Genomic DNA, 10,346 nt, shown 5'->3' with positions numbered 1-10,346 from the left:
AAGATGCCTAAGGAAACCGATGAGATCACATCGTGTTAGTTATTTTTGGTTCGCTCAGCTCTGCCAAAAGGCAGGGGGCATATGTTGAGCCTCAAAACAGGCGAGCGGACGGTCCAGACGGTCCACGCCTGTGGGTCGGACGGTCCGCGCGCGCAGAACCGATTAGAGTTCCGAGTTTCTTGTTGTGTTTGTTGACGAGATTCACGGAATTGGCTCGAGGAATTTGTTTGTAACCGGTCCAAGCCCCCTCCTCTATAAATACAGAGGAATACGACCGATTTGTATTTATCAATCGAATTAATAACCAGTTTATCTCGCATTTATTCCTTGTACAATTAGGAGTAGTTCTAGTCTAGTTCTAGTTTAGCCTTCCAATCCCCAAATTCTCCGCTTCTCTTCGACTCTACGTCGATTAGAAGAGTCTAGGTCGGCCTGCCGAACCTAGACAACACCTAGGATCTCTCCTCCCCGACGGGGTCCCTCCCGGGAGTGAGATTCAGGCGCCGCCGGCGACCTTCGCCGCCCTTACACACGCGCGGACCGTCCGACCATCAGGCAGAAAAACCTAAACCCCGCGCCAGGTCGCAGACCGTCCGCTTCTGTGCAGAGAGCACCGCAATGTAGATTGTAAAACTGTGATATTGAAAAACTTTGCCCCCCCAATAAACCCTTATGGTTTCAAATTCACTATGGAAAGTACTCTTATAATCTACATTTTGTATGTTGTACTATAACTGTTATTTTTTTTCTGAAATGGATGGCCAGAGATGGTACTAATAGAGTAAATACTCTTATAATCTACATTGTCTATTTCTGGCTTGCGACCTGAGCACGCACGCCAAAGCCGTAGGGACCAAATCATACTGAAAATACGTGAACCGACGAGAACACGAGGAAAAAACTACCCAACGCTGAATTGAGAGCGAATTAAGGTGAGTAGAAAACGACACTGCTGCCCCTATAAAAAGGTTCCGACAGTTCTGATTTGAAACGAAATCCAGAAGCATGCCACACAGATTAAACGGCATCCAAAAAGTTCGCTTGTGTTGATGGCTGGAGAGAGTAATTCATCTAAAGGAAGAATGGAACATAAATCGCATGCCATGTAATTAGTTATTTTACCTAGGCAAATGCGACAATACTGGAGCATAGCTGCATAGGCATAGAAACGGCCACCCACTCTGACCAAGAGACACTTGTATCTCAGAAGGCGAGAAGAGACAACCAAGGTTAATACAGTTACATAATAATATGGTTTTTTTTTTCCAGACGACCCATATACCATGTTGCTATGTGCTAGCAGCATCCTAGCTCTAAAACTCCCACCCCAAAAAAATAAATAGCCTAAAGAATGGAAATGGTACGTCGTCGTCGACCCATCCTTTCAGTATGTACAGTGTAAACCCCAAGCGGTAATCGCTACTCTAACTGTATGATGGTTAAGATTAGATCAAATAATGAAATGATCCGAGAAATCAGTAGCACATCATGACAGCAGCAACCCAGCGACCGGTAACGAGAAATCCGGTAAGTATATGGGATGCCGTTGGATTTACCTGCCATTGCAACTGGCAGTGAAGTTTAGAGGCTCATCATCACCATTCGCGGCAACCACCACAACTCCAGTTGCCGCTCTCGACAGGCTCTACACGCCTCGGTTCCCAGGGAGAGCACTACCGGTGTGTGCGGAGGTCACGGACAGAACATCTGGGATCAGGTGGCGGCTGAGTGTTCGTGCCGTTGTGGCACGCTACCTCTTCAGGCGTGGGACCATTTGTTGGCACGTTCATATTCGAAGCTCCATCTTCTGCCATGAAAGACGTACCACCAAAACCAACTCCTCGTTGGACAAAGCTTCCGGAGCCGTTAGCATCACCTTGCAGACCAGTAGCTATCCCAAACGCGTTGTCATCAAGCTGTGCGTCGTCAGCCTCAAGCAGCTCAGTGAACGAGAAATAAGTCTGGGGCTCACGCTCACACTCGTCCGGCACAAAGCTGCCACGGCTAGTGCGGTTCTGCTGGCGATTAGAAGTGAAACCAGGTGGGGCAGCATACGCGGTTCCTCTCGAAAAATCCCACCCCAGTAGTCCTGAAGCGCCCACGCTGTCAGCCTCCGAAAAGGAAATCTCATTCGTGTGGCTGAAATTGATGTTTCCATTGCCTGGAGGTGTATTCTGGTTCTGGACATAATACTCATTCACAGATTTACCAGCTTGGTCAAGGTATCCAGAAGTTTTAGCTAGTGCTCTTCTTATAGACAGCTTCTGGCTACTTCCCGGGGCAATGCTTGCCGTGTTCGCTGATAAATCAACATCCCCTGTCTCTTCCCCGATTGGTTCAACTATTCCATACGAAGCAAGCAGTGGGTCCTGATCTGCTGAAGCAGAAGTCTTCCCACTGGATAGCATAGTTGACACCGATGATGTTGCAACTGTTTGCTCACTAAATTCGGGTTCAGGCTTTACATAATTATCTGAATGAGGACACGGGGGGATGGCCCTCCTCCGGCACCTACAGCATCGGTATCCAACCAACTCACCAATCCTATCTTCTTCAAGTTGCAAGGAATCACCATGAAACCAATCTGTAAGCGTGCAATTTCCAGATGTTAACAAAAGAAGTGAAACATAACGCAAAAAAGGATAATTCTCCAAGCTACAGCGAAGATAAATAAACTTACTTTTGCACCTCTCACAGCGTACATACAGGAATTCCGGAGAATATGCTTTGTCACATAGACAACATTTTGGTTTTATTGACGAACCTATACCATCCTTGCTTTTAAGGATTACATCATTCGCCCTGAACTCGCTTCCATCATCCTTGTCGTTCTTATTTTTCTTCCATATGAGACCGAAATATGTGATCGCTTGAACTTTTTTAGCCTTCGTTGGTTTTTCGGACTTTGACTTTTTAGCTTTTGTCTTTTGGACACTAGTGATGTTCTGAGTTACCACTTTGGCGGGTGGCTGGGCTTTCACATTTAGAACTGGCTGGGTTGTAGCTTCCACATTTCCAACTCGTTGTGCCTTAACCTTTGTGACTGGCTCGGCTTCCACTTTGGGGGCAGGCTCAGCAGAATGGGAAGAACTAACCTTAGAGACATTTCTGGGAGCGGTCACTGGCTGTTGGCCATTATTCTTCTGTAGATGCTGGATATAACTTGCATTTGTATTGTAACTAGTGAGCATAAGATTTCGCTTCTGGAGACATAACTTGCATATCAAACTGGAAGTAGTACTGCCTCCTTTGCTAACAACAGATCTTGATGTACACTCTTTATGACAATTACCTGAAAGTTAGTTTTAGATAGCAACATTGTGACTAAAGTATTCAAAATATTAGAGATTGATCAAATATCTTCTTGGATATTGCAAGGGAAACGAATGGAAAAAGATGATCTAAAGAGCAAGACATATATCCATACCTTGACAAGAGCTGCATTTAACAATATCCCTGCATGTGATCAAACAAAATTCAAAAAGTCAGTATCTTAAAAAGAATAAACGTATAATTATTAATCAGTATATGAGGCGAGGCAGAAAAACCTGTAGAGAACACCCTTCTTGCATGACGCGCAGGGATAGACTTCTCCCTTGTGAAAGAGATATGAAAAAACATCTCTGTCAGGTGCTTTCACTCGCCTTGGGTATAAATTGGTAAAACATTCCGGAATTCCTGGAGTAGGCAAGGAGCTAGCCTCAGCATGCTGCTCAAATTCTCGTAACATGTACAATGGCACGTGGTTTTCAGAAAACCACATTTTTCTAATTTCATCCTGATCACTTTCTGCTTCCAAGATATTTTTTGTCAGACGGACAGGAAGATGCTTTTGGTTGGGAAACTTCAGTGCGTATCTTATCTTATTGTCGATTATTTTTTTATCACAGAGTACAGCATTTCTGAGTGCAGAAAAGTCAGCGTCAGAACTTTTTCCATCTGAAGGAATTTGATCTGGAGAGATAAACTCCTTCCATCTGATGTGAGCATCAAGATATCTAACCTGAGAAAAATGGTTATTAGGTTTGTGCTAAGGTATTTTCTTTGCAACATCAGGACAAAAATGCAAACCTGCAGAGCAAGTTGAGACGAAGTCTGGCTTAGTCCAACACATGCTCTCCAGAAAAGTTGCCGAGATCGTCTTGGAAAATTAGAACCTTCATGATAAGATAAACCTGCTAACCTTTTCTTACCACCTAAGTAGGTGACAAAATCACGGGAACTTGTTCATGTTCTGAATACTGATTACTGATAGAGGATCAGATAAGACTACTAATAGTTAAAACACATAATACCTTGGCGAGCAGCTTTTCTTATGGTTGAATGTAGAAGAGCCCCCCTCTGCAAAGTACGTTTTATTATATTTCCTCCGGTCCACCAAGTCCAGCTGTTGTCATCATCAGTAACAGTACCGGGTTCAGACACCAACAAACGTCTTCTGCCACGCCTTCCGCCAGCCCCACGTTTTTGGTGTTGTGCAGGACGAGATGCCCCTGTTGATGGACAAGGAGATTCCGCAGGCCAATCGTCTATCGGCTTGAACCAGCTTGCAGAAAATGCTACTCCACGGATGTTGCTTTCCAACTGCATTAATATGTAACAAATTTTAATACAACAGTCGAATTCGTTTTCACTGTATTTATGGCAATAACCTTCAGCTAGGTTATTTATCTTTCTTCCAGAACCATTTTTTGCATACTTACTTGATTCTCCAAAAGTAATTAGTACACAATATTATCGCATTAACCCGCTACTCCCTCCATTCCAAATTGAAAGTTCGTTCTGGCATTTCTAAATACATAGTTTAAATGTGTTTACTATTTATCTAGGCATAATGTATATCTAGATACATAGCAAAAGCTATGTTTCTAAAAATGCCAAAATGTCCTACATTTTGAAACAGAGGGAGTACTATATATCCACACCTCTTTGTTCACCTACAAAAGACATCATCTAGTACTTATAATCGTACCAGAGTTGTGTCCACTGTTTTAAAGGTGTCGCCTAGGCGTCTAGGCGGCGGTCCAACGCCTTGTCTTGCCATACCGCTTTAAAAACCATGGTTGTGTCAATGAATTCATGGTGACATTACCATGCAACTTTTCTGTTCTGTTCTGTTGTGTTGTATCTTGTATATTTATCGCAGTGACTCTATTAGGAGAATTTTCTTTCGAGAAAAATGCTGTTCACACCAGGTACATTACTCTTTGTTTCCCTTTGCACTAGGGTTAACAAACTATTTTATTTTGTACCTATTATGTTAAAGCAAGTTTCACACCAGCTTACGTCTTTTTTCTGAGAACATGCACGACCGTGTGTATTACATTAAGAGGATAGAAACAAGCAACCATAGAACTTCCCTTCGTGAGATACCCTGGGAAGCTTAAACAGACAGGAAGGCGGTCCAGCAGTTAGAGCAAATACATCATGAAACCATATCAAATCTAATGAAACCTTCAAGTTCATGGTGCCTCATATAACATGATTGAAACCCACAAAGTCTCATTTCATAAGGTCTTGCTAAAAGAAAAACTTAATGTGGCATATACTGTCGAGAAATGAAAATACATGCATATACCAGTTCAAAGTGAAACAAGTTTAGCTTTACATAGTGCAAAGTAAATTTACTGTATGTCTGTATCTTTCATTACTGAATTATTCATTTCACAAAACACCTCGCCAGATATTTCTGAGTCAAATATCAATGATTTGTTGCCTTATTGGAACAACTTCTGTTATTTTCTAACGTTAGAGTTAATTTCATTTATTAAATAAAATGCATGCAGGGATATTATGTACCTAGCTCAAGCTGCATAAGAAACTGAAAAAAATATTATTCTATTTTATACGACTTTAACACTGCCGGCATTCACAGTGATATGCTTATCACAACTCAGTTGTAGAATATTGAGAGGTACCAAAGGATGCCATCCTGTAACTCACCTCAAGCAAGAGGGGTATTACAGTTCTGCAGTTGGAAGCTTCTTCAAGTTGTTCACGCCACCGTTCTCTCTGCTGCATGTCTTGTAGTGAACCAACCAACAGGCCACGCAAACTTTCCTCCATGTTGGCTAAATAAGCAGCAATACTGGGGAAATGGCTGTCAGAAATCTTTATTACGCGCATTGTGCTAAGAACTCGAGCAGAACTTTTAGCAGCGTTTGATGTGGTCATGTTAAGAAAACAAGCCTTTTTGTTTCCACTTGCTGAACTTCTGCAAGCAAGGCACCAACCACATCTATCTCTTGGAACTTCCATAAGCTTCTTTTCAGTACTCGGCCAAACAAATTGTGCGACTGCTGAGGAAAATGCTTTCAACTGTAGAGCATTGTCTGCAGCCACCTTCTTCTTTGGTTTTGCGGACAGTTGGGATGTGGAAACCTTACCTTCACTGGATGCAATAATAGCTAGATTGGCGGCAGCAGATGCTGCAATGTTGCCATGATTGTAGAGGTTCATGTAAGCTTGTGGTTTAAAAGAAGACAACTTTGCTGCCTTGCCACAACTCATGTTTCCAGGTCTTTCAGTACACATCTGAAGGTGAAGTTTACCTTGCAAAGATGAACGAAATGATTCTGACTTTGCAGAAACAGTGGATAAGTCTGGACGATATATACTATGAGCTGGCTGTGCTTGTGCTATGTTAGACATACCCGTTCCAATGGATCCATTCTGATGAGAAACGGGGGATGCCACAAATGGTCCAGAAGCTCCATTTCTAGGTGCATTATGTATGTTGTTCTGAGCTGACAGAGCTTGCTTGCAAACATCAACATTCTTCTCCGTTTGTTCAGCAGAGCACACTGTATACTGATTAGCGAAAATTTTCTGTTGCACATTTGTTTGAGGAAGTGCTACTGTTTTACTGTCCCCACCATCTTTTAAAGTTGTCCAGCCACTTCCATCTCCTGACATTGTTGGAGTAAAACTCAACATGCTGGATTGTGGAGTATGTCTTGTACCAACTTCTTTCAATATTGTTGATCTCTCACTCTGAACTCTACCGAGTAAATGTTTCCAGTATTCCATTATTTGCCTGCATATATCCACATATGCATCTGAGAGTGCAAGTCTCTGGAGTACCTTGACAACATCATAATGATTGTAATATCTTGCATAAGACTCTACATCTGAAGATATTTCGATCCTGCAGTATTAGATGGAACAAAACAATAAAGGAAGAATAACACAAATAATAGCAGATCATGCAATAACAAATCTGTAGTAGATGTATGATTAATGTGCAAGAACTTACACCAGTAAATAGTTGCAGGTTCCTAAGAATAGCCTCCCGTGCATATCAATGCCAAACATTTGAGCTCCTCTTGCACCACGTTCAATTCTTGATGAAGTTGGTCCAAGCTTGTTGACAACACATTCTGGACAGAACCAGTCCCCCTGGGGAAGGAAAGCTTTATTTTGACCGATACATCTCGAATGATATGCCCATGGGCAGCCATCACAGCATACCAAAGTCCCATCCATTCCACATATTCGGCAATCATCACTATTACCGTCCTGAGAAACATCTGCTACAGCAACATCTGAATTTGTTACATTTGGACCACTTTCAAAGTTCTGTAAATCATTCAGCATTTTGTAAGCTGAGGCCTTTGAGGCTCTAGTCAAGACTGCTCTGGAACCAGCCTCCAAAAAGGTGCTAGAATCTATCTCATATTCCATCTCCTCATTGTAGCCTACTCGATCTTCCAGTATAGTTTTGTATTCTTGTGATTCAAGGACATGATCACAGAGTATTTGCAGCACCCTCAACTTCGTGGCAACAGAAAGTTTATAGTATTCAGCGGCTAGAAGGCTTCTAGCAAAACTCTGCCCCCCTAGGTTCTTAATGCACCCCATCACATACAGGTACTCTAGTAAGAAAGTTGGCCAAGTCAATGCATCTAGTAATGTCCAATCCAAATACCTGTACACGGTTCAAGGAAAGTGAATATTTTTCAGAATTTTAAGTAAAAAATAAACACAACACCTAAGAAATAGTAATTGCAGTTAAAAGGGGGGGTTGATAGAGTATATGTACTTCAAGCAATTTGAAGCCATCTGAGATCCTTGAGCAGATTTAGATTCAAGATACCGCCTCAGTGCACGCAATAGCGAGACATGTACGGCATCCAACAAGTTATTCTGAACAGTGCAATTAATGGCTGCAACAAAATCATCCAGACCAAACGGACTCAGGAACAGCTGCACACTGAAGGATCTCAGGAAGTTATAAACAGAAAAGAGATAGCTTATGGAATCTTCTGGCACATGAATGTCTCCCGATGACGGGGGCAACTCCACAGCCTGTACAGGAGGACACGGCTCAGATGGTTCTTCTTTAGTGAAATCGGATGAATTACTCGAAGATTCGATATCCTCGGACATATCCGAGCCAGACCCACTATACCGCAGTGCATCAGTGTTGGCAGGCATCTCGCATCCGTCAACCCTCTGTCTAGTACTTGCTGGCTCTTTCACCTCCGAGACACTCCCCGACAAAACCAGCAGGCCCAGCTTCCTCTTCCTGCAGTTCACACTCATGCCTAACGTGCCATTCTTGTCGGGCATGAGGAACTCGTGGAGCTCAGGAAGCTCCAAATCCTCATTATGTCCATCCTCAAACACCACGCTGTAGATGCCAGCTGTGCTATCATAGGATGCAACCTTCCCAATAAGGATCCCCGCTTGCATTGGCGCGTTGCGGCCAATGTAACGGCCGACCAAGCACTCTCCCACTTCCTCGGCTCGCGCCTGAAGGCCCCCAGCAGATGTGGCAGCAGACCCTTGATGCACCACTCTTCCATCAGCTTCCTCCATCTTAAACTCGCTGCCCGCCACAGCCACTCCCGCGCGCTCTTGTTCCCTGACATGGCCGTCGTCCACCTCCATCATCACTTCAGACCCCACAGGATCCAAATCTCGCACTGCCACAGGAACGATCCCCACATCCACCTCGCTGGCCGTACAAGACGGAGAGTGCTGATTCTGCTTGCTTGCGTCGCCACCCTCGCTCACGTCCATCTTCTTCACCTCAAACACCGCGGGATCCACATCCTGCGCTGCCCCCGCAATGCCTTGGCCCTGCTCCACCTCACTCACCGCGTGCACAGCAGACCGCCCTTTGCCCGCGCCGCCGTCCGCATCCGCCTCGGGCGCGGCGGGGCGATCTCCGCCCGCAGCAGCAGCGGCGCCGCCGCAGCCTTCGTTAACCTCCTCCGCCGTGGGCTCGCTCGCCGAGGCCTCCGCGTCACCCCCACGCCCCGCCGCAGCGGCGCCTCCACCCGGATCGGCCTCACCGGCCGCGCCTGCCGCTGCAAGCGCTTCCGCCCCACCTGCGATGTCCGTCTTCACGCCATCAGCGGCGGCCTCCTCGGGGGAGGCGCCGGGCCCCTGCGGCGTCCGATCGGGGCCGTCCCGGGGCCCCGGGCCCGCGGCGGTGTCCATGGCCTCGGACGCGACAACCCTAGCTCGACACGCGCGCGCCCTACTGAGGCATCCTCGTTCGCGAGTCGCGGGCCAACGGGACGGGTATCGGATGCGGCGCGCTGGCGTGGGCGGGAACGAATCTGGGATGGGAGCCGCCGATCTCGCGGCGGCGGCGGGCGATTGGAGCGGGATGGGCTCGCAAACCCTACCGGCAAGTGGCGGCGGCGAGGAGTTGGGGGAAGAGGTCGAGATGATGATGGGTGGATGGGTGGGAGGGAGGAGAAGCACAAGCACTGGGCTGGGGCACCAGCGCAGCGGGGTGCACGAAGGCAAGGGCACGGGCACCGAGTGCGCCGCACCCGACTCGTCGCACCCAGCCTGACTGACTCGCGTCGCCCTTCCCGGGTGCGGGTGCGGGTGCGGGTGCACCAGTGCGGACTGACCCGTACAGTGGGACGTGGCCGCGTGGTGGGCTGGCTCTGGCTGGCTGGTTCGGGAGAGTTCAGTTCGCTTCCGCTCTCGTCCGCGGATGCGGGCTGGCGGGCGCGGGTGTGGACGGACCTGACCTGGTTCGTTTTGAGCGAGCGTGCAGGTGCAGCTCGGCGACCTCGTCGTGTCCGCGCCGCGTCCACTCCAGCATGTACGGCGACCGCTCGGTGGTCGACGGCCGCAACCGGGAGGCGGGCGGTGGTGGAGGGAAGGGAGCGTGCTGCGAGTTTTTTTTTCAAATTCAAATCCGGTGGAGGGGTCGCCTGCTCAGGTGGTAGTAGGGCAGGCAGGGCAACGGCAACGGTTTGCTTGCTCGCGCCAAGTCGTACTCGTACGTCTTCCCCGGCAGCACTTGCTCCCGGTGTTTTCCCCAGTGACCACCCCTACTGAGCTAGCCACAAATCCCGCGGTGTGGATGGTGGCCTTCG

At 46.9% G+C, this 10,346-nt stretch overlaps 1 protein-coding gene across 1 annotated transcript; it reads right to left on the bottom strand.

Moving 5' to 3' along the window:
• Positions 1 to 1,072: 1,072 nt before the first annotated feature.
• Positions 1,073 to 9,732, bottom strand: LOC103647086 (DDT domain-containing protein PTM). Its single transcript, XM_008671643.3, has 9 exons — positions 8,042 to 9,732; positions 7,256 to 7,927; positions 5,944 to 7,147; positions 4,296 to 4,584; positions 4,072 to 4,196; positions 3,549 to 4,003; positions 3,428 to 3,456; positions 2,681 to 3,292; positions 1,073 to 2,584 (listed from the first exon to the last, which is right to left on the bottom strand). Exons 1-9 carry the CDS (start codon positions 9,445 to 9,447, stop codon positions 1,674 to 1,676), a joined length of 5,703 nt encoding a protein of 1,900 aa, XP_008669865.2. The 5' UTR covers positions 9,448 to 9,732; the 3' UTR covers positions 1,073 to 1,673.
• Between the last annotated feature and the right edge of the window lie 614 nt (positions 9,733 to 10,346).

The sequence above is a fragment of the Zea mays genome, chromosome 2, assembly GCF_902167145.1.
Source record: "Zea mays cultivar B73 chromosome 2, Zm-B73-REFERENCE-NAM-5.0, whole genome shotgun sequence".
In the NCBI taxonomy this organism is placed as follows: domain Eukaryota; kingdom Viridiplantae; phylum Streptophyta; class Magnoliopsida; order Poales; family Poaceae; genus Zea; species Zea mays.
Note: the sequence above shows the minus strand (reverse complement) of the source record. Positions and strands in the feature narration are given on the sequence as shown.

Bases quoted from the DNA above. Each gene is read 5' to 3' on its own strand.
- LOC103647086 (XM_008671643.3), bottom strand. From the start codon at position 9,447: ATGGACACCGCCGCGGGCCCGGGGCCCCGGGACGGCCCCGATCGGACG. The intron at 7,928-8,041 runs GTACATATACTC...AACCGTGTACAG, and splicing joins ATGGCTTCAAATTGCTTGAA to GTATTTGGATTGGACATTAC. The intron at 7,148-7,255 runs GTAAGTTCTTGC...CTAATACTGCAG, and splicing joins ACCTGCAACTATTTACTGGT to GATCGAAATATCTTCAGATG.